Genomic DNA, 23,085 nt, shown 5'->3' with positions numbered 1-23,085 from the left:
AAGGTGGATGGAATACCACACCATGTAATTTTGTTGTTCTGAATGTTCATGTTCATGTTCATGTTCATGTTCATGTTCGATAATAATACTAAATGACTTAAAACCTCAATACTGCTCTGCTGGTGCTACTACATCCCCCCTTGGGTAACTTAACTAGACCGATCTGAAGATACTACTAACGATAACTAGATAAATACTCAGATAACACCATGTATGAGTGAGTAGTATTCTACATTAGGCAATTAGTGCAGATAACTCTGATCCGATGTCCCCAATGATTACACTATACTATACTCCTATAGGTAGATCTGATAATACAATGATAACTAGAGCAATAGAGCAATAGAGCAATAGATTGATTACTACTAGTAAACTGTTGGAACTAGGTAGATAGTAGATCCCCTAATTAGTTACTATCTAGCTCCACTCTACCCTGCTTAGTTTTAGAAGATTTAATCATCATTTTATAGTAGTGGTTCATAGTAAGTAGTGTGACTAGTTGAAAGACTGCTAACTTCTTCTTTATCGCACCACGTTTACTATATGATCATGCAATGTGGGTATTATGTATCTACTTACTACTTACTAGGCATATTTACCCAGCCCATATATACTATTATCTACCGCAATTCTGGGTCATTAGACAGATATATGAATGATCTGGTCTGATCTGATCTGATCTGATCTGTTCCATTATCTCTGACACTCCTACTCATCCTCATCCACCGACCACCCACCTCTCACTCACTCAACCATCAACATCCCTCCAAAAGGAAGCTTAGCTCTCCGTGTACTGCCTATTGGCTATCGGCACTGTCGATGGTGAAACTATCTTTTAGGTGCAAGCCTCCAGATCAATTCATAGGAGGAGGGCGGTGTAATGTTGGGCTGATTACTACCTGTCGATTAGACAGTTCTTACTCATAACAAACAAAATTATATCAGTTTGCTTCAATTCGATTCTTATCAGACATCAACGTCAACATCAGCATAAATCAAAAGGGGACACCTGTACAAAAATGGTATCAAGTCGGTTCCTTGCTCCCCTAAATTCAACCAGTCCATTCCCGTGTGGTACAAGCAAATCAAATCAAATCGCCAAGCGCAAACCAGGAAGACAAAAAAGGAAAGTAAAGCAAAGCAAGATAAATAAGGTTACCCAAAAAATAGAAGAAGAAGAAAGGAGGCCCAAGTCTTACAAAAAAAGATAAAAACGCCAACCTCTTTTGCCTTGGATCCCAATACCTTATGCACAGTCTCAGAAATGAAGAAGAATAAGCGGGGACTTGAAAAGAAGAAGAAAAAAAAGAACAGAATAATCCCAATGTATAATCGTGGAGGTTCGTGGGGAGCGCCATGCGCTGTCCAAATCCGATAGAAGGTATAAGAACGGTAGGGTTTGAAGAAAAAGGGTAAAGATGAAAGAATAGCCCTGCGGCGTATTGTAGTTAGAATGAAAGGAAAAAGAAGGTAAAGCAAATCAGCTACTTCCCCGGGCGTTCTGCATCATGTTTTGTTGCTGTTGCTGTTGCTGATGTTGCTGCTGCATCACCTGAGCTTGAACATGAGCAACCTGGTTGGCACGTTGCTGAATCAGCTCGCGCTCTCGTCGAACAATGTCATGAACCCAAGCTTTGGCATTCTGTTCCAGTCCCGTGGTGTACTGTCGTTGTATATGTGGTGGGAACTGAGACGGTGAACCGTACTGTGGCATCAAACGAGCCGCCATTTCTTGCCTAAGCCGTACCAATCGCTGAGTGAACAATTGCTGGTAGCGCTGTGGAGTGATGACGTTCTGTGCCAAATTTACTCCTTGCATATTTTGTGGCAGATGACCTCCATTGGCCTGAGCCGCCGCCATTAGCATTTGCTGCTGTTGAGGGTTCATATGTGGGCTGTTTTGGTGTACCTGTCCCTGTTGATTCTGTGATTGCTGGCCTTGCTGCTGTTGCGGTTGCTGCTGTTGTTGCTGTTGCTGTTGCTGCTGCTGAGCCATGTGCATCTGCGCGAGCTGCGCACGCATCAACTGAGCCTGATAGGCTTGTGGATTCGGGAACTTGGGCTGTGCCTGGAAATTCTGCTGCTGGGCTTGTAGCATCTGCTGCTGATGGGCTTGAATGTTCTGCTGCGCATGTGCGTTGGCCTGCATCTGAGCTACTTGCTTGGGCGAGAATTGATTCTGTACCATATGCCCTTGCTGGGCAAGAAGTTGTTGCCTCTGCTGCAATAGCATCTGCTGTTGCTGTTGAGGTGTGAGGCCCATCCCGCCTCCCATTTGTGGTGTTCCCATCATGGTAGCCTGGTTCATCACCGGTGTTGGGGCCATCGTCGTGTGACTCGGGCTGGCGTGGCTCATTCGCTGTGTGGGTGTTACATTGCGCATGATAGGTGTAGCATGAGACATTGCTGGCGTTCCTTGAGTCATCTGTGGTGTCCCGTGTCGGCTCTGTCCCTGTTGGCTTCTGGAAGGTGCCATCGGATGGCTCATAACAGTAGGATGGGCGTGCTGCAATGCAGATGGCGGCCTCGGTGGGCTGCCTGCTCCCTGCATAGAAGGCGTCATGCTCATAGGAACACTTGCTTGTGCGGCCATTGTGTTGCCAACAACAGGCGAAGAGGTGTTGTGGGGTGTCTGATTACGGACCACCGGCGAAGACTGCGGCGCTTGGCTAACCCCGTTTGTTTGCGCCATGACATGCCGATTCTGCTGCTGCTGTTGCTGTTGCTGCTGCTGTTGTTGTTGCTGCTGCGCTGCAAGTTGCGCCTGAGCCTGCGCGGCAAAGTGCTGTCTACGAGCCTCTTCCTTAGCGTGCTCTTCATTCTGTCGCTGCTCCAGAAGGCGACGTTTCTCCCTCTCCTGCTCTTGCTGTTGTCGTTTAGCCAACTCCTGTTTCATCTTGACTTCATGTTCGCGCTTGGCCTTCTCCTCATGCTGCATACGGATATTCTCAAGCGTCTTGAACCTTGAGAATCGAGGCTCAAATGGTACACCACCACCCGTATCATCCACAACCGCGGATTTCGGCCCTCCAGCACCACCGGAGGAGGTAGGCTCCAGTCGCTCATCCATGATGAGCATGAATCTCTCTTCCTCGGCAGCCAGTGCCTCGTCAGCAGCGAGCTCAGCCACGGTACGCTTCCTCCTCTTTGGTGAGGGTGGCGGATCGCGGTGGAGTGGGCTCTCCATGATCTTCAGCAGATCTTGCACAGCGTCGAAACTGTTGACAGGATCCAAGAAAAGAGGTGGAGCCAGTGCTCGTGTCAATCTCGCTTCACATTCCAGAAACTCCTGAGGTTCAACCAACATTCTCTGTCGTTTTGCAGGATGTCCACGCTCGGTCTGATTGGATGTCCCTCCTGGAGATGGTGGAGCTGTAGACGAGGACTGCTGAGGACGAGAAGCAGCATTTGATGCCGACTGTTTCGCCGCTTTGGGATCGGGTGTAGTGGCAAGCAAAGTGAGTTCCGCTTGCAAGGAACGTGGAGTCGGGTGGAGAACGGTAGTGAAAACTCGAGGTTTTGGAGGCTGCTTGGGTTGAGCGGAGTTCGATGTAGCTTCCTCTGCACGTTTTTCCGAATCGCCGGACTGCTCGCCGTTGGTTTTCGCATCGGGTTGATTTCCGGTTGGGGTCTCCTTGGCGGCCGGCTTATCGGAGTTTAATTGGGATTGCTTTGGGTAGGGCACATAAGCCGATGGTGTAACATGCTCGTTATAGTTATGAATCGAGAACGGGGTGTTATTCTCGTTGGAAGTCGGCGCAGTCGACTTCCTGGCCTGGGCTGACACCGACTTGTGATCGACCACGCGGACGATGAGGCAGCCTGTGAATTGCAGAGGTTAGCCAAGCCCACCAGATAGAGGTGAAGTTGAGGCATGTGGAAGCGTGCCTTCATAAAATCGGACATTAGCCCGCAACAGCTCCTCCATCATATCATGGGGAACGGTTCCGGCACGAATGTGTTCGATGATGACCTTCATCTCGGAATTGTAAGGGAAGCTTCCATCTTGTTGCTCGAAGCGGAAATGTGTTGGGTGAAGGTGGAGGATAAGCGAGGGCGGGCATTTGGAGAACTTCTTGAGGATGTAAGACGACGTTTTGACTATGACGCACCCGATGGTCAGTACGCAGGGGCTCCGCATGTGGATCGGGTTGAGAGCTTACCGTATGGCTCGGGACACCTGTTCCCTGCGCGACGATCATTGTCAATGGATAAGGACCTTAACAATGGTTTTTGTAACCGCGCAGCCTGGTCACCGGGCTTTTGCGCTTCCTTCTTAGGTCGATTCTGAGTAGCCTTGTTCGAGCCGGCAGCCGCATTAGCCGCGCCATTGACGTTATTTGACGTCGGGCCGCCGGCGGAGCTTGCTGAAGCCGGTTGGTTCGAACCGGGCAGACGTTTCGCGGAGGAGGGAGGAGAAGAAGAGGAGGATTGTTGAGACTTGACTCCGTTCACTCCGGTCTGGACGAAAGGCGGGGGCGGTCGCTTCATCTTAGGGGTATGCGAGGTCGGCTTCGAAATTGCGGTCGCCATAGTCTCGGAGATGAACCGCGGCGCGATTATGGTCGCAAGCTGATAAATGCGACCTTGGGGGAACCGGATCCAGGAAGGATGAGGACAGGGCCGTGAGTCGTGGTTGATGATACAGCCGGAGCGCGAGACATGTGGGGAGCGGAGATCGGGGGCGGCACGACAACGAACTGGCCCGATTCAATGCGAACACTTGCACAAAGCGCGGGTCGCTACAGACAAAGGGTATGAAAGTCCATCGAACAGACACCTGCAAGGAAGGCAGGGGAGGCTCGGAGCGAGTGGGAAGAGTCGGTCGACGGTCGGTTGTGGCTCTGCAAAGGGAGTTTGTATGATGCCAAGCCGCGGGCGACGTGAAGGAGGTCGGGGTCACCTGACTACCGCTTTGGGTTTAGTGCCGCGCGCCTGCGATATGGAGTATTCCAGATATTATATCTTCTATTCATCTACTGAAGAAGATTTGTGTTCTTTCCATGATGACTATAAACCCTACATAAATACTGGCCTTTTTGTACTTAGTTTCAACCAGACTGCCTGGATATTGAACAACACCATAGTAGTTGGTCTTCAGTTTATGTATCGACAGTAACAAATTAGGTGTTAGCCGTCACTTGAATGACTTCTAATTTCTCAGAATCTGACCGTGGTGGTGGTGGCCTTTAGGGTCTCTGAGGAGAGTACGTTAAAGAGGCAGTTAGGGACTAAGGGGTGCTTTGGGCTTTGAAAGTGCCTTTAGTGGCAGCTCTTAGCAGGCAGGTAAGGCAGACCTCATTGTAATTGAGTATCTATACACCAAAGTGGCCCTATCCTTAACACCTATGCCATTCCCCAAGTGAGCTGTGTGCGTGGCACTCCCATTTCAAAACACTGAGAGTCAATGTAACGGAATATTTCTGTTGTAGTGAAGTGGTGGGGAGCACCGGCGGCTACTTTTAGGAGCCCTGTGGTTCCGATCCATGTAACTCGGACTGAGATACCTGCTAGTAGGTCATGGTCTTCGTTTAGCTTTTCGATGGCAGCTTGTGACATGTCGGTGAGAGCTATCCATTGGTTTCCTGACCAGTGGTGCTGCTCTAGCTGGGTGTATATGGCTTGCACGGCATCTCGTAATTGTTTCCAGGTTAGTAATGGGCACTGTTGGTAAGATGCTGGTAGCCCGGCTAGGATGGTGTAGGTGTCGCTTATTACGGTTGAGGTCTGTTTTGAGGGGATTTAGTCAGTATTGCCATGGAGTCATGTAAGAGATAGGTGAGAGGTATATGAGAAATGAAGAACACTAGTGCTCCTTAGTAATAAGAGAGACGGGTTGTGGTTTGGGGAATGAGGTGGTGGGTATATATATATGCTCGAAGGGCTTTGCCTAATTCACGTACCATTTCCATTGTGGGACCAGCAGGAGCTGAGCCCTGAGATCATGCAGTTGTACTAAACTAGGAATTAAACGATGAGAAATGAAGTGGCCAGTTAGGAGCCAACAATCCATATCATACATACATCATGTGCCATTTAAGTGTTGACCACATATGACGAAACTTTATACAGAGTTTATACTCCTAAGAATGCTAACGCGTAAACTCACTGCTATGTGCAAAGGCTCATTTCATTCAACATATCGCTTCCGTAGAAGCTAAGTAGACCATGCTTCGCGGTCATCATGCAATCAATATTCACACAGGGGTAAACAACATGAAGAGCAAATCCTCTTCATCTCATCAAGACAGGGGAATCAATAACAAGAAAAGAGAAGGTTCATCAAAATAACATAAGGCACACCTATACGCAAGGCAACCGAGACGTTCAGCCAACACTGGAACACCAACATTTCCAATACTCGACTTTAGTCTAGTCGTGACCAGACACTCTCCGCCTCCAATCATCACCAATGCGGTGGACATCCACCACGTTGATCCGCTTGCCAATGCCAGTGACACCCTCCTTCTGCCACCATTTCTCGCCCTTGTCTGCAAGAGCAGACTCATCGTCGCTGTCAACAAGACCACCGTGACCGATTTCGCCTCCGACGACGATGACCGTATCCCGAACCCAGCCAGAGAAGAGCTTTACATGCTCTCCTGCTTCCCCGGTAAGGGACTCCTGAACATACACTACCTCAGGAGAAAGGTGGCGAAGAAGATGCACAAACCCTGTCGCGGTGCTGAAGGGCATGATGGTGTTCTCCTTCTCCACAAGTGCCTGCGCCTGAGTGTACATTGTCTTGAACAGTGGTGTAGAGCCCTCTTCTTCATCGACCTGGCGAGATTCCGAGGGCGATTCTCCCTCGGGAAGCTCACCAGACGCAACAGCTTCTTCGGGGGCGATGTTGGAATAGGAAGAGGCAACAGACAAGTCCGGCTGAGAGGAGCTTCCCTGCTTCGGGGCGTGCTTGAGACCGGGGGCATAGATCATGATGAAGACCCTAGCCGTATCTAGGTTGACGTGTTCGGGGAGATGAGAAAGGATAGACTGCGCAGAAAGCAAAAGCCCATTAGCATAACCCGCTCTGGCACCTACACCAAACCATTAAGACTTACCACATGCTGAGAGACGATATCCTCCGGATCCACCTGCGCAGACTCCGACGAGACCACAATCGCAACAGTCCTCTTTTTCGTAGCAGACGCTGGGCCGCCAACACCAACATCACGAACCGGCAACGCCCCCGTCATAGTCGGCGCAGGCTGTTCCGCGCGCTGAGCTCTCGAAGCGACCTCCTCCGACCAGCGAGAATGATCCTCAAAGTCACCCCTATCTTCCTCACGGATCGAGGTCAGCGCACCACCCACGAAAGCTCCCGCGGCAGCGACTCCCGCAGCAACCTTCTTGCTAGCGCCATCAAAGATCTGCTGGGGACTAGGAGTGCGGCGCAGCGCACCCTGCATGCGCGCCATCATGCTAGCATCATCCCCTGGTATATCCGTAGCGGTTGAACGGGCGTAATCGTCCGCATATTCGCCATGAGGGTAACCCTCGGGGGCGGGGAAGCGGTCATCGTGCGGAGGAGGGGGGATAGTAGTATCGCGGTCGTTATTGTTATTATTATCGTCATCGTCCTCGCTGCGTTCGCTCCAGATCCAGGCTGCAATGCTAACAGTTGCGATGCCCACGGTAACAGCAAGAGGCACCCAGTATCCCAGGACGGTCCGATTACCAGTGGAGCTGAAGCCGGCGCCGGCTCCGACCCGCCGGCGGCGAGCATCCTGGGAGTAAGGAAAGGACATCGCGATCACACTGAACTTGGGGCTTAATAGTGGCGCATAGACTGGGATGGGTCGCGGTGAGCTGCAAGTCACATCGCAAGTCTCTGTCTAAGGGAGGGGAGAGCGGAGGGGGCTGGGGGGGTGTGTGGTAGTAATGATGGGGATAAGAAAGGAGGAGCTAAAGTCCTAGTAACTAAGTAGTAGTAGTAGCTGCTACTTTGCCGCGCGGGCTGGGCTGGCCTCGGACGAACCGAGAAACATGTGGCTGGTGATATGATAATAGTTTCCCGCTGTTTATTGGTACCGCGGGTTGCTTTTTCTGCCAGGAGCAACCAATCGTTTCCCTTACGGTATGGTACGGAACTGCCCGGGGTAGACTACAATCTCTCTTCCTCGGCCCCATTTTTATGCTGCTTACTCCCTGTAGTTATGCAGTGCCCGCATAAGCCGATTCAGCTTGCCGTCGGCACGTGGTTCTGGGGTAGTTATAGATCACATGACTAGTATTAGATGTTATAGGACAAGCTCTTAAAGTGCAATGGTTTTGCTAGGAATCAGAAAACGCCGTAAATGCGATAAAACGAATAGGTCAATAAGACCGAAACTAACGACCCCCTTCTTGCCATTCACACCGTATCCCCCAGGAAGCAACGATCCAATATTCGAAATAACCACATCAGATAATCAGCAAGGAAAAAGTATGGACGAAAAAGAACTATGTGTACATATGCGAATGAAGAAATGAAAAGAAAGTTCAATGAAGCACGAAAAAAGACTTAAAGTGAATGCAAATGAACCCAAAGGGAAGCATAGATATCATGGAATCGTGAGTCGAAGGACAAGGCCGCATTCCTCTCATTTGCTGCACAAACCAGCATTCCTATCAGATCATCATATTCGATTCCAAAGGTATTTCAGTTTGTTCTTCGGGCAGCAGAAAGTTGAATCCATCAAATAAATTGTGCTCAAAACCAAACCCAAAGCCATATTCGTTCGGGTTGCTTTCTAATTCTGGAGTCTTTGTAAGTTGCCGCGCGGCCAGCTGCTCTACAGTATACTGATCCAAAGTAGCCGTAAATAGATCCGTATTAGAGCCGTTCTCCGTTCTAATTTTAAAAGCTCGCGAGTTTGCATCTTCCGCATCCTTGCCACTGGGGGAGCCAACATGGAGCTCATGTTCGGGATTTTCTGCTGGCGAGAGTGATCGAGGTCTGATTGCAGCAACATCATATGAGTGTTCAATAGAGGGATACATCTTGAGGCCATTCTCAATCACGAGCAAGGAGGGATCGACGGTTGTGCAAGTGGTAGGTGGAATATCACTAGTGTTGCGCACAGGTGATCTTAGATTGTTATCGGTCTTCGAAGCCACCACGGGGCTGCCAGCGGAGGAAGATGCAGACTCGGAACGAGCGTTAACTGCGTCCTTGAAAGACGATACTGAGGCATCTTCCATAGACCAAGTTTCATCATCATCGCAAGATGCAGAAGTACCATTGCCGAGCGAAGTGGGTTTGTAGGACTTCTCCGAATCCCTCCTTCGATTGATTTCTCTCGCAGATATCCTTTCAGGAGTTGAAGGTGTCGGGGAACCAAGGTCTGGTGATACATTCCTCACCATTGGCCCAGGTAGTCTGAGTTGGCGCTTCAGGTCGGCAAAATGGTCGTCTTGCCTTGACCAGCTACCCTCCCCCTGCCACACAGTTAGTGATGGAAACATCTGAGTATATGAGTTTAGGGATACCGATATAGGCTCGACAACGAACGGGTCATCTAGGGCCACGGAGGGGTCCATCCTCACAAAGGGCAGAGACACCTGGGAGGTCTGGACGTTCTGCATAGCCGTAGTGGTATTGTTCTGGGTACCTACCTGCTGTATGATGTCCTCATGGCAGGGACTCTGGCTCACGCGGGAAGAGAGACTCTGGTTCGAAGAAGTAGACCGGGCTGTATCGAAAGAAGACTGTGTCGAACCATTACTAGACTCTGGTTTTCTCATAGGTGTCTGTACTAGATTGGACGAAGTCTGTGATCCCAGGGAGCATCTCTGTGCCGAATCATAAGAGCTCTGCACTGGCTTGACAACGGGCTGCGCCATTGGTGACATCGACACGTAATAGTACGGACAAATTGGCATATAGTTCGTCCCAGACCAATTAAGGAGCTCGTAATTGTCTGGCTCTGAGCGCTTCACCTCAGCCAGAGCAACATCGAAGAGATAACCAGGTCTGGTCCAGAAGTACAATTCGCCCAATGTGTTCCTCCACGATTCCATCATCAATGCATGCAAATATGGGTCGGGTGCCAAAAGTTGCGCATCAGGGGTAGGCGGCTGTAGCCATCTTAGATGGTCACCTCGGGCATAGAATCGAATGACCCCTTGCATGAATCCGCCATCGTTAACGGGGATGTCGATAATCTTTGAGAGGGCAGCAGCGGTCATCAGAACGGACTTTCGTGCCTCTTGGATCTTGCTTGGCGGATCAAGACAAACGGTGCAGTCGTATCCGTGTAATGCAGCTGTAGGGCGTAGGATAGTTCCAGGGGATGCCCAAGGAGGTATGGGGGTGTTCCTCCATTCAGGGTAGAAGTGATTGCACGCGAACCAGTGAACAACCAATTGGGTCATGTTGACTTGGTGTTGCTACCACTGGGTTGAAGCACACGAGGGGATGTGGTTGATGAGAAGTATCCCGGGGGAAGCCAAGATAGGATGGACGAGATGAAGTAAAATGAAAATGCATCTAGAAGAAGTTCCCATCTCTGTATGGAGTAGGAATCCCAAAGCTGGTGGGAAACAAAGAAGGGCATCTTGTGTTATCGACGTAGTGAAGGCGAGGGTCGACGCAGTGAAGGACAAGACAGACAATGACCTTATAAACATCGATGCAAATGGGCAGTTTGAGTAGTAGGCAAACATGTTGCTGCTGCTGCTGCTGCTGCTGCTGCTGATGGTGATGATGATTGATACTCTCGAAAGTCATCTGAGAGCCTGGAAGGTGGGCAAATGCGGTGGATGGATAGTAATATGTCATGTATACCTAGAATATACTACTAGTATCAAATGTCAAGTTGGCTAGTGACACCTAGTATTAATATTGCAGCGTGAGCATTTATTCTCTGAGCTAAGCGATATTACGATAGTAGAAACCTTCCACACTACATATCATGGGACAAGTTCAATATTGTATTGGTGTACATGGTCCTAAATTCTCATTATCAGGATTTGAGGGAATTTGTGCCTCTATCATTAATACAACTTGTGTCATTCTGCAGATAGGATGCCAGATTATATATCCAGTGGATTGTTAGTAAAGATGTGAGCAGCTACTGAACTATTCGAAACGGGTTGTACGAGCCTGTTTATGTGTATAAGTCACAGTCCGCAATTTCATCCATTTTTGAAGTAAGGTTATGGAAAACGTATTGGGGTATACATCTATTCTAATCACATCATAGGTCATATATGCTTACCAACCATACATCCAGGTCAGCCTCCAGAGTACTACATGATACGTAGATACTGCAAGGTTGTCAAGATCAGACAAGCCTCTGGCCTACCATACTGATCCCGGAGCAATGCAGTATGAGCCCCAATCGTACGAGGAAGAAAGAGATAAACATCCTGCATTCAGTTTGCTATTTTCGTTACTATTGTCCGCACAATGGACTAATCCAATGTACAGAATGTCCACACCGGTGAGCGAACGTGCGTGTCTCACGCTATCCCACCAATACCGGAAAAGCTGAAGCGAAAATCAGCGACAAGGACCTATTATTAAGTACCAAAAATATGAGGGTCTCCACTGAGTAGCATCCCCACTTGTAGCTGAAGCAAAGCCTTTCTCATTTCCAGACGAGGAGCAGTCATTGAAGAAGCAGAAAGTGCAGGAATAATTGCGACACAGTGAGTGAATAATAGCTTCGCATAGCAAATGAAGTTGCAAATCCAACTCACGGACAACATCAGATCACGCAATGGTACGATATCGACTTATCATCGCCAGACCTGATCAGTTCATGAAGAGGGTTCCGGTTCCTCAATCCTTCTATTCCCGAAACCCGTGGACCCCGCAGTGGGTCGAGATAGGAATATTTGTCTGAGATAATCCCGTGCGCGGCATCTCACGTCTCATTCATTGCTCTGAGCATAAGTTCAAGGTCCGACGAGCATTGGGCAAATCAATCAGCATGTTGGATGGAGATTGGAAGGATCCTTGATCTCAGCCAGCCCTGATCATTAGAGCTCCACTTGCTGATCACCTTGGATGTTGTCAAGAATTGGAGATAAGAGCCAGGCAAGTGCAAGGATTGTAGTTAGTAGTATCTGTATCTGGCTTCGTCTTATCAACAATAGATTTCGAGTTTTATTTTCCTTTTCTTTTTTTCCATTTTCCATCCAGCCACCAGACAAACTCGGTGTGGGTTCAGAGTCGGCAGACAATCGGTAGGCCGCCGCCCCTCTTCACAGGGCGACTGCAGTAAGCACGAAGAGAGAACGCTTAAAAACCAAGGTCACCAAGAACGAATGGATTTCCTACCGGGCAACACAAACCCCGCTTGGTGGCTTTCCAGTTGCAGCGACATGCAGATTCCGCTAATGGCTTAACCTCTTCTTTTTGGCCCGAGAATCATGTTGCCGCAGTTACACCACTTATTCCTTTTTCTTTCTCGCTTTCTTCTTTTTTTTTTTCTTTTTCTCTCGTAGACTTCTTACTGTACGAGTTCTTGGTGCTCCACTGGTTCTCTTTTAGTGACTAATGATGGATAATATTGGATGGTTAAAGAACTTCCGATCGGGGTAACAAACGGAACATCATACTTGGCGGGAAGGTCTCACTGCTGGCAATGTCTTAGTTCTTGGTGGTGGTGGTAGTAAATGATGGTGGTAGTGAGGGAGATACGACATCCAGTCAGATGACCGTTCCTGGCACAGGCACACGAACCACATCAGAACCAGTAGTAGTAGTAGAAATCATAACCCACGGACACCAAGCAAAAGGAACAACAACAATATCAACAAGGAAAACGACCAGACAAGTTAGTGCGGAGTACCCTGTACCGATGTCCCCCTTTCAAGGTAGTATCTCTCTTTATCTCCCCCTACCGTGCAGCTTGCAGGAAAAAACAAAAAACAAACACAATGTATCGTTAAACGGCTTATTATGCCAGGACAGATCAGAGGGTCACTCGGTGTTTCAGGTATATCCCGGTTACAATGCTTGCGAGAACATGCAGTAGGTCGATACTTAAATGCAGAGTGATGTGTCCTGCTTAGCTCGATCAACTAGCGGAACTAGTAAGGAATGGGAATTTCAGGCATCAAGGCCCTACCATTTCTATAAACAATTATATTAATTTCTCTAGTTATAGGAAGGAGAAGGGGATCTCAATCTCGGCCGCAGAAACCAAAATGGCGGGCGGGCCGGGAAATTTCAGTTTCCTGTGACCAATCATGGATTTTATCGTCTATCCTGGTGAGGGATAATTGTTATGATGGTTCTTTATCCCTTGCCTTCAATTTTGACTCTCTACTGTGTTGTTGTTCTTTTTGAGGGGCACCATTTGGTGATAAGCCGGTAAGTAGGTATGCGCCCGAATGATAATGCGGGATTTAGCTGGAGGTCTCAAGGGGGACGAGGGAGATTGATTGGCTTGGATCGGTTCCTACCTTTTTGAGGAGGTTCGGATATAAAGCCCAGGCTGACTAGTTACTACCGTCTCACTAGTTAGTAGTCATATAGGTGTAGCGATACTACAATACTATATTATCTAGCCCCTGGATGGTTGCGACCGGACCCAAAGAGGGTAAGCTGGTGAAGTACGGAGTCCGGAGTAATTGCTCCTAGTTTCTGCCTAAAAGTACGATGTCTGAACCCCAAGATAACACCAGGGGAAGGAAGATCTGGGTTGAGAATGAGGCGCCGTTTCCGACCGATGACTGTCCGAAGGAGCCATGTCCGCAATGATGGACTCTTACTATTCCTTACTAGCTTGATACTATGGAGTACTACTCTGTAATACTAGCAGTCTAGGTGTAAAGGCCACCTGACATGTTTGGGTGCGAGAGATCCATGGCATGGCTAGACTACAGTAGTAGACTAGACGGTTGCTTCGGTGCTGCCCACTAGTGACTAACTACTGTATGTACTCCACACTTTGGTTTCCCCGGATATAAGGGATTCGCCGTTTGAGGCGGGATTAGAACATTCAAGCGCGCTTTGCTCGTGCTAGGTTGATAGTCCCTAGCAATTGGCCCATAGCCACCAATAGCCTAGTAGAGAGTGTTTATTTGGAGAATCAGATGGTTCAACCTCTCACCTAGTTGAGTATTTTGGGTCTCACAGCTAATGTCTTGCAGACACTCAACCACTGCAGTCATCAAGAAAGAATCCGTTGGTAGGAAGCTCGTCCATCATCTCCATGGAGGAGTCAGCATCTACCACTCCGTTTGCGTAGTAGCTACCAAAATGTCCGTGCCAGGTTACTCCCCAGGTTTCAAGGCTCCTGGGCTATATATTAGAGAGGACCGTGCGGTTGGGCCATCCAATGGCAGGAACCTTGTCAGAATATCTGGCTTTTTGGACCTGGATCTCTCAACTCCGCATTTTCGCTGTCCCCGCTATTGAGATACACGTCAACGTGAGCTAGTCGAATGCGCCACTGATTTAACACAACGGTCGACCATGATGCCGCTTGGGGTAACTGACAGCCGTTGATATGGTACGGAGTGGTGCAAATAAGCATTAGGCAAACCAATGGTCAGGCACCCCGCGTAGGTTGGTCGGTCGGTTCGATGGCGTTCAGGCCAGCCATTGCATTCCCTTGACAATTTTGTATTCTATTATCATTAGCTAATTAATTGGTGGCATCATGATGGGTCCATGACATGCGTCCCTTCTGGCCTTTGCTCGGATGTTCGGATAAGCAGTCCAGCATCCAGGGATAACGAACAAATATACTATCAGTGTTAGTAGCATAACGGCACAGTATTGACCCAGCTTTCGACAGTTCGGCATTCGTATGAACCTCGTTCCGACTGGATGATAGTCGGGTTAAAACGGTGGAACCGCGGTTGACGTCCGATGCTACGGAGGACACTCTCCGCACCGTATGATGTTCGTCTGGTTAATGTGTAGTAGTGTGTATAATTCGAACCCAAAGATATCCACTTTTTTTTTTCTTTTCGTACTTTGCAATTCGATGAGCATTCAGGCAACATGCTATCGAGTCAATGCATAATCTCTGAAAATTGCTTTCCCACTTTAAATATCTTTTTCTCGCCGAGGTACGGAGTACTCTGCGATAGTGGATCCTGGAGAAATTGCATTGAAAAGAGGAGCTGAAATTGATGCTTCCTGACTCGCTGACTTGTCAAATTCAAACTTGGCCCAGGATCCATGGTTTATGCAGTGGAAGGGAAACCACGCGAATGAGAATCGCCCGTGCTTGCCAACTGCGGCATCGGAACATACTACTACTATTGTGAATTAACGAACTGATCTGATTACGGCAGAACGTTCCCTCTTCCTTCGCCTCTGCAAAATGGAAGAATGGATGTTACTAGAAGCAAGTCCTCCCGTACACTGGTACGCCAACCATGATTTAGACTGCAGGATAGGCGATGATATGCGCCCGCCGGAGCCCGTCTGTCAAGTTAGCATGGAAGTGACGCGGTTGGAAGGCAAAGCCCCGAATAAGATGTTGAGATGGCGACGTTGCTTGTCGATCACGCGGGAACTCCTTACAGGGGATCTGCAATGGCACTAAACCGGGGATAGACGATAGATGGAGGATATATCCACTTCCTGGAAAACTTGCAGCTCAGGCCCCGTCTTTCTCGCGACGACCGTTGAAAATCGACGCCAGTCAAGCGATGGCAGTTGCCTTTTTGTTTTTGAAACAGTCAGACAGGAAATTGTAGATGATCTTGACAAGCTGGTAGCGAAGGGGCGGAATGTGGATGACAATTTGTGCCTTAGTACTTAGTAATGGTGGGCCTTTCCACTAATAAGTACAATCTCCGCATGCACCACCACCGAGTCAAACCGCGCCCGCGACTTATCAGCCGGCTTGATGTACCGTCCTCATCATCCGTCAATCGAGATAACCATTTGGGCCTGTGTGGTTTTGGGCCGTAGCTTACACACCCAACACGTGCGATCAGACATTGACCCAACCTAATGGAAACTGTATGTAGGCGGTCACTCTCTGAGTGAGACCAGTCAGGCAGGGTTGCACACCGACAGTCGCCAGTAGCTTGGAATACGACGGATGGGATCCCTTGTGGCTAAGCTATTGAATCTTTTGCGCTCTCCTCGCTTCGCCATCTTTACGTGTAGAAAATCTTCATAGTTTCAGCTTGCATGCTTATTGATTATATACAAAGTATAAGTACGCTAAGCCCGCGATTGTCGTGGTGTTTTGGAGGGTAGGCACTGCCGAAATATATGCAACTAGTATTCGCTTGCATTGACCGATTCCAGAACCCCCCGAAGAATATAGCGCATACTTACCGACCTGCGGCGTCAATATTCTGTAGTACTAGTGAGAAGTATAGTAGAAGAGAGCTTTTCACTTCCTCTTTTTATGTGCTAACGGGCACGGTTGCTTGACCAGGTGAATCATCCGTCGTGTTGTTTCAGTAATCTTCAGTAGTAAGCACAATCACCAAGATCCATCATCATGATGATATATCTTCAAAGCGGGGAGAAACCGCAAACCGTGTCACTGAAAGCAAATTGGTATGTCAAATACTGGGCATTGCATTGCACTGCATCAATAGTCCAAATTCTAATCTGAAGATTGACTGTACATCAGTCTCGTTTGCAATTGACCCGGCATCTCAGATCACTCAGATCCAATTCAAGTCTATTGCGCTCTCTCCGCGCACCCAACTGGGACACACACATTCTTTCTTGGCTATAGCTTGTAGCTGACAAACAGGTGGCCATAGGGTTTGAGGATCCAGCACAACATATCCTCCGCACTGCTGTAGATGGGTTCTGAATCGGTCTCAGGGATGAGAAGATGCGTTACCAGTCTCGAGTATCATCGCTGACATCATGTACACAACCGTAGTAAGAGAAAGAATAAGGTTCTCATCCATTGATTCGGGAGTCTGAACCTTCCCATGGTACACAACCGGGAGTGTGAGGTGTGTTATGTTGGAGGCTGCGACAAAACTCCGTGGATACCGGTCACTTCAACTTCACGGCATTGAGGGGGGACACGGACCGTGGCTATCGATTAGGTTACTCTTGGTGGAACAATCTGAACCGCGGAATCCCTCACGGGAGGTTTCCACTGGTTGGTTAGAGATCAGCATTCCCTGAGTCGGGACATGACCAGGAGAGTTTTCCTGTCACTGGTAATGTAGGAAAATAAAAGATTAAATCATTAGTCTGATACATGTACTCCATACACGGTCCATAGAGACTATTAGTCTAGGTAGGGTTGGGAAATTGGGGATTGGCAAATCCCCCTCAATGTTTCGTCATGCTTTGTGCGTTGGGCAAAGAATCTGGGGTGGGCGATAATCCTGGCTAAGATCATTGCAGGATAATCGTCGAAAATCTTGACTCGTTTCATCAGGAGACTCGAGAAGAGACTGGAGTTTGGTAGAATCAACTTGGCAACCTTTTTGTTGTTGCAGTCTTGGCATCGCGTTATCCTTGGATAAGAAGGATAATAATAATGACATTAATCGGTATTATTTGCAAACGCGATCGCCTAGTCATCCGTGGTGCCAGCGGCCGAGGTACCAATGTTAGTTACCTAGCGACTGTTACTACTACTTAAGTAGTCAAATAATAATACAAAAGTAACTAGTTAGTACGTAGTACTGTGGTATAGTGTTAGCTAAGTGCTACTAGTTACTAGCTCTCTCCAGGCTGTTTCTCCGAGCTTCCGTGCTTGGGTTCAGTTCCTTGGAGGCAGACTCCATTTGGTAGTCATGGCGTGACAGCTAAGAAATTTAGCAGGCGTGTGGTTGCAAATCAGCTTCCAATTTGCTCGTCCGATTGGACTATTCAGGTTACTAGACAGTACTAATTGGTTCCAGTTGATTATGGTCTTATGCATTTAGCACGTTCTGTTGTTCTTCAGTAATTAATACCTTCTGGTATCAATTATCGATTTCTGCCGCACACCAAAGATCTGAAGAAAGCACTGCACCGAACTCCCAAAAAAGTAAAAACAAAAAAGAAAGATGGTAAAAAAAAAGAAAAGAGATAAGGAGGCGGCTCTCTAGTTCTCTACTATTGCGCGTACTCGGCAGTTAATCACTGATACCAACCATTACAGAGATCTGGTAATGTAAGTAGGAGGTCCAGCTACTTTTTTTACTACGACTCTACGTGTCGGAGGGCCAAATCCCCCACAACGAACATCTCCTATCAAACGAGGGAAGATGGGCCGATGAGGCGAATGCAAAGACATCTTCAGTCAGTCAGACCCGCACATCGTTTATCCAAGTTCTCAAGTAGCGTCGCCTTCGATTACCTCGCAAGGATGGAGCCGGGTTTGGCCATTGTAGGGGGGGGAATGGTTGACCCGCTCCTAACGTAATATGGAGGTATTATTGGGGACGAATCGTATGTGCGGTACGATGGTTACCGAATGGCAACAACGGCCGCAGAACTACAACCCGCTAGTTTCCCAGCCTAACTTTAGTACCAGTTACCAATATGGAACCGGACTTACCGTACAGCCCCAAAGGTGTCTTAGTCTCACCCGCCTAGCTGGTCGAATCAGAGTGGTTGACCGATGCAGAAGGGGAGAAAAAGAGAAAAGAAAGAGTGGAAAGAGATTCAGGAGACGTTCGAACATTTAATCTACCTGATAATATTAGCTTCGATGATACGATAAGTGAAGGGAGGGTCACCCTCTCGAACCGAGCAAGAATGCTCGTTTACCATAATCCCCCTCATTCCTTGTCTTTCAAGAAATACTCATAATAATAATAATAATAATAGTATGATGGAAGATATGTTTATGGCGAGTTCTCCTTGTATTTTCTGGTATGACTCGCAGTTGCAATAAGAGTCATCGTAGAATACCTCACCCCTACTTGGATGTGAGCTTTTTGAGATCAGATCAGAGTCTTCAAAAGATTTTCTTTCCTTATGCGTACGTTGCATACTACGTCCATACAATACACTTCCATCGGGTTTCCCCTCGTGGATTTTTAATCGGGCGCCCCCCCCAAATTGATCTCTTTACTTTTTCTGCTCCTTGTCTGTTCAACGAACTTAGATTGAACAAGAAAGCGAACGTGAGAAAGGCGAACAAAATAGAAAAAGAACTAAATACACATGAATGATTTTTAAGGATCATCACTGGATTGAACAAAAAGTGACATACGAAGGAAAGAAGAAAAAAAATTAAAATAAAAGAAATAAAACGAAAAGTAATAAATCAAGAAATACTAACCAAAGAATCAAAAAGTAAAAAGGAAATACAGGGCACGGTTCGGGAGGGTGTGTGCCTGGCGTTCCTTCTCGCGTTCTCTGGAAAATCCCGTCCGCTTGTCTCCGCCTGTCAAGTCAGTCGGTCTCCCCTAAAGTTGAGAGCGAAAGAGAGAGTGTGAGAAAGTTGTAGTCGCAGCATCCCATCATTCCCTCCCCTCTCTCTCTCTCTCTCTCTCAACTCTCCCCCATTATCTCTCCCTCCTCCCTATTCTATTCCCTTTCCCCTTCTACTCCCTCCCACACCTTTCAGCCCCTCTTGCTCTTCTTCCCTTTTTTTTCCTTTCCCGACCCATCCTCTCTGCTTTTCTTTTCCCATCCTTCCCGGCTCTCCCCATCCCTCCCTCCTCCCCTCCCCCCTGAGCGGCCCGTCTTCTGCTTGATTCAGAAGACAAGGTGCCTAGGATCTGGTTATCGTTTCCTTCTCGATCTCCTATTTGGTTTTGGCATTGTTCCCTTCTTGTCTCTATTCAACATTGTTTGTTAGCTCTGCTTTTTTCCTCTTCTCTTTTTCTTTTCTTGTACATGGCTCGACCGCTCTAGACAGCTTCTGCCATCCCTGGAGCCTTGTGTTCCGCACGTCGTACCTCGTCGCCAGCTCTCCTCCCTCTTCGATCGCCTGATCCCGAGCCTTTCGTTTCTTTTGTCCTCATCAGCATTCGTTTTTTACATCGACAGAACGCTTTTCCTTAATTGTTGTATCAGTATAATTCGGTGGGGACATATTTCCTGCGAAACAGGTACGACCCCATTCCGCCGCTTGCCTTTGCACACCCCCCTTTCGAAACGGCAACCACATTCGCGTTGGAGAAACATCGGTCCTCGAGAGTTCAACTAGCCTTTGAACCGGCTTGTTCTTGTGCAATCCTGAACTGACAACTGTGTGTAGTACAGACTTTCCCCCTGTTGCCTTCTTACAATCTGTCTCCTTTTTCTACCCTTGTTACCTCTCCTCCAGACTTGATCGACGTTAGGCTTGGTTCATTTAGATTGGGCGCTGCGGACAGTCGACGAGCTTACCTGTCGACACATCTCTCCCCGGAGACGCTGTCAGCTACGCGTCGGATGTTATTTCGTTCCGGGTAGTGGAGGAGAACACCATGGCTGCGTTGGTACAGACAATCCCCCAGCAAAGTGGCACGGTTTCTGTGCTTCAAACCCGACCATCCTCTTCTTCGGGCACCTTCACAACTTCCTCGCAACCCGGGCAACAACAAAATCCGCGGAACTCGACGATGTCCTGGAACCCCTATAACAACAACGGCAGTTCGGGAAACTATAGAGTGGGCCACCAGGTCGTGGCCCCCTACGCCTTCACCAGCACCCCAAACCCCTCGAATTCAACCAACATGCAAGCCCGTCAGTCACTGTCCCCTCATCTGAGGCCAGAGCATCGCACATCTTCAGCCCCTTCGGTGCCTCAGGGGCCTGCAAGTCCCGCCAACGTCGGAGTCAATTCGCGTCTCGCCCATCCTGCAGCTGGTTCTGTATCCACTTCTTCCTCCAATTCCTCCGTCCATTCCTACATGTCGAAAGACGACTCGGCGATTCCGACCAGACAAATACGTACCGATGCTCCCTTGCGCCCGCTCTCCACAGTTAACCTTCCTTCACCCTCCTCTTCGAATTTCATGAACATATCCTCACCAACTGTGGCCCGTCCGTCCCCCGACCGCTATCGTCGTGGAAACCGGCGACCGGAAAATGCTGCGGGCACCCAGCCCGCTTCCACGCAGCCTAACGGACCGGCACCTGCACGTTCTGCAACGTTAGCCACGGACGACAGTGCCCTCCACATGAGTACTCCCAGCCTTGCGGGTGTGTCTCTGGATGCCCCCCGCCGCATTGGGCATGTCCGCGTGCCCAGTGCTGATGATACTACGCGCGCAGATAAGCCTCAGACAGAGTTAGCCAAGAGGTATAGGCGCCGGAGCTGGGGAAACATTGATAACGCTGGTCTCATCAATATGCAGCTACACTTGCCCACATCATCGCCGACGCCGACAGCAGGTGGCCATGACTACTTCGATCAGAGCACGCGGCCCCGATCGGCACAGTCTCATAAAGAAGTCCAGGGAAGCATTCCGTCCGCCCATTCTTCGACCTCATCTGTACGTGATGCAGGACACAGCGAATCTGCATCATCCTCCAGTAAAAGCGGTCCCAAGACCGATGACAGCAAGCGACCGAACAAACCCTCACCGCTGTCTCAGCCGGTCGAGGTTGACTCTAAGCCCCCGACTCCCAAAGCATCCCAGCCTTCCACAACGCCAAACCCTGCTCCCACGGAGAGTCTCGCTTCCCAGCGTCTTGCCGAAATAACAAAGGGCGACCCTAAGCGACCAGGGAAATCCAGGCTGAGGAGGGCCTTTTCGTTCGGTAGCGCATCAGAGCTCCTCAAAGCTTCCTCGCAAAACAAAAGGGAAGCGATGGCTGCGGAGAGGGCTCGTAGGGAATTGCTGCAAGAGGAACTGGGTCCAGAACAGGCAGCCATAGCCGAACAACAGGAAGCGAGCGGCCTGGGCGAGAGCATTTACTCCTCACATCACCAAGGCCGTATATTCAACAGCTCCACCGACAACCTTTCCGTTTCATCGACAGCCTCCTCCGCCTCTATTATGCTACGCAAGATGGGCAAGGGAATGAAACGATCGACGCGATCATTGGTGGGGCTTTTCCGCCCGAAATCGGTGGTGAGCACATCTTCGACCGATGGTGTAATGATTGAGCCCATGGCACCCCAGCTGTCCGTGGTCAACATTGAAGCGGAGAGGAAAAGCACAGCCGTCACCTCAGACTCGCAAGACCATTCTCTTGGTAACTCGTTGTTCTCTAAGGTGGAAACCGATGCAGCGAACGCCGTGACCCATGAAGATGGTGCCCTGGACAAGTCGCGTAAAAGCATTGTCGGAGGAGACAGGGAGCGAGCGGAGGTTCTGGCAGCCGTGAGGAAGGGCATACTGAAGAGTACGTCTTGGTTACCATGATATGATCCTTACTTGTGATATGTCTCGTACTAACGTCCCATATAGAGACCTACTCGGACCCGGCTAACCAGACATATGTGCTCAAATCGTCTGAAAACATGAACGGCAATGACTCGCCGCATTCTAGCGTTCCCAGCACTCCTGAAGACCAGACTCGGTCAGGCAATCGGCGAACCGACGCGGTTAAAATTGCTGGCGAGGATGATTATCTCTCAGAAGGGCGGTTCCAGACCTCTGAATCAAAGAGCGCGCCTATTACCCCACAAGCTGTGATGCCGAAAAGTCTGGTGTTCAGTCCCCGGATCCAGTTCCACGAGACATGGCCGAGTGGGGAGTACGATCGACGTGGTGACATCGCCACGTGCAACCGGTTGACTCCCCTTCTTGCCCAACAAATCAAGGAGGAGCTGAACAACTTCAAAATGGTAAGGAACTCGTCCCTAATCGCCCCCTTTCTAAGTAAAGTTCGATCAAGTGCTAACTATGCCGCAGGAGATGGAGGTCCACGAGACGTCAAAAATCTATACTCACTTTCTCTGAGCCGCTGCATTTCGAATGGCGTTCTTATTGCGTGTCTTGTGTTATTTACCCTTAGGAGGAGTGTTGGATCTATCAACGGCATGGTATTGAGCCTTGGTGGCTTCTAGACCTGTTTCCTTTTCGCTAGAGAGTCTTTTGGTTTCCGTCTTCAGTCCCATGCTGACTCGGTGTCTAATTGTCCGTCGAGTGTATGGACGTGACCGGGTCGCCCCTTTGTTGTGTTTTTTTGCTATGCGTTCTGGGAGTTATGGCGACAACAACATTCAGGTCTTGGTCTTGTGTCGTGTTCTTTCGTTATTCTGCGCATGGAGATTTATGGGGATTCTACTACAGCAAATGAAGAATAGTGGATCGGCTAAGGGA

At 48.9% G+C, this 23,085-nt stretch overlaps 4 protein-coding genes across 4 annotated transcripts; 1 reads left to right on the top strand and 3 right to left on the bottom strand.

The window, feature by feature from the left end:
* Nucleotides 1–1,480: 1,480 nt before the first annotated feature.
* Nucleotides 1,481–4,533, bottom strand: AtWU_05812 (uncharacterized protein; the record flags this gene model as incomplete). Its single annotated transcript, XM_035500922.1, has 3 exons — nt 1,481–3,780; nt 3,853–4,101; nt 4,164–4,533. The coding sequence occupies 3 exons, from the start codon at nt 4,531–4,533 to the stop codon at nt 1,481–1,483; spliced, it is 2,919 nt and encodes a 972-aa protein (XP_035356815.1).
* A 1,839-nt stretch (nt 4,534–6,372) lies between these two features.
* Nucleotides 6,373–7,748, bottom strand: AtWU_05811 (uncharacterized protein; the record flags this gene model as incomplete). Its single annotated transcript, XM_035500921.1, has 2 exons — nt 6,373–6,993; nt 7,062–7,748. The coding sequence occupies 2 exons, from the start codon at nt 7,746–7,748 to the stop codon at nt 6,373–6,375; spliced, it is 1,308 nt and encodes a 435-aa protein (XP_035356814.1).
* An 862-nt stretch (nt 7,749–8,610) lies between these two features.
* AtWU_05810 (uncharacterized protein) lies at nt 8,611–10,356 on the bottom strand (the record flags this gene model as incomplete). Its single annotated transcript, XM_035500920.1, has 1 exon — nt 8,611–10,356. The coding sequence occupies one exon, from the start codon at nt 10,354–10,356 to the stop codon at nt 8,611–8,613; it is 1,746 nt and encodes a 581-aa protein (XP_035356813.1).
* Nucleotides 10,357–20,295: 9,939 nt separating this feature from the next.
* AtWU_05809 (uncharacterized protein) lies at nt 20,296–22,722 on the top strand (the record flags this gene model as incomplete). The annotated part of the gene is made up of 3 exons (XM_035500919.1): nt 20,296–22,162; nt 22,228–22,607; nt 22,675–22,722. The coding sequence occupies 3 exons, from the start codon at nt 20,296–20,298 to the stop codon at nt 22,720–22,722; spliced, it is 2,295 nt and encodes a 764-aa protein (XP_035356812.1).
* Between the last annotated feature and the right edge of the window lie 363 nt (nt 22,723–23,085).

Source organism: Aspergillus tubingensis (assembly GCF_013340325.1).
Source record: "Aspergillus tubingensis WU-2223L DNA, scaffold_7, whole genome shotgun sequence".
NCBI classification, from domain to species: domain Eukaryota; kingdom Fungi; phylum Ascomycota; class Eurotiomycetes; order Eurotiales; family Aspergillaceae; genus Aspergillus; species Aspergillus tubingensis.
The sequence above is the reverse complement of the archived record's forward strand: the minus strand, read 5'-3'. Positions and strand labels throughout refer to the sequence as shown.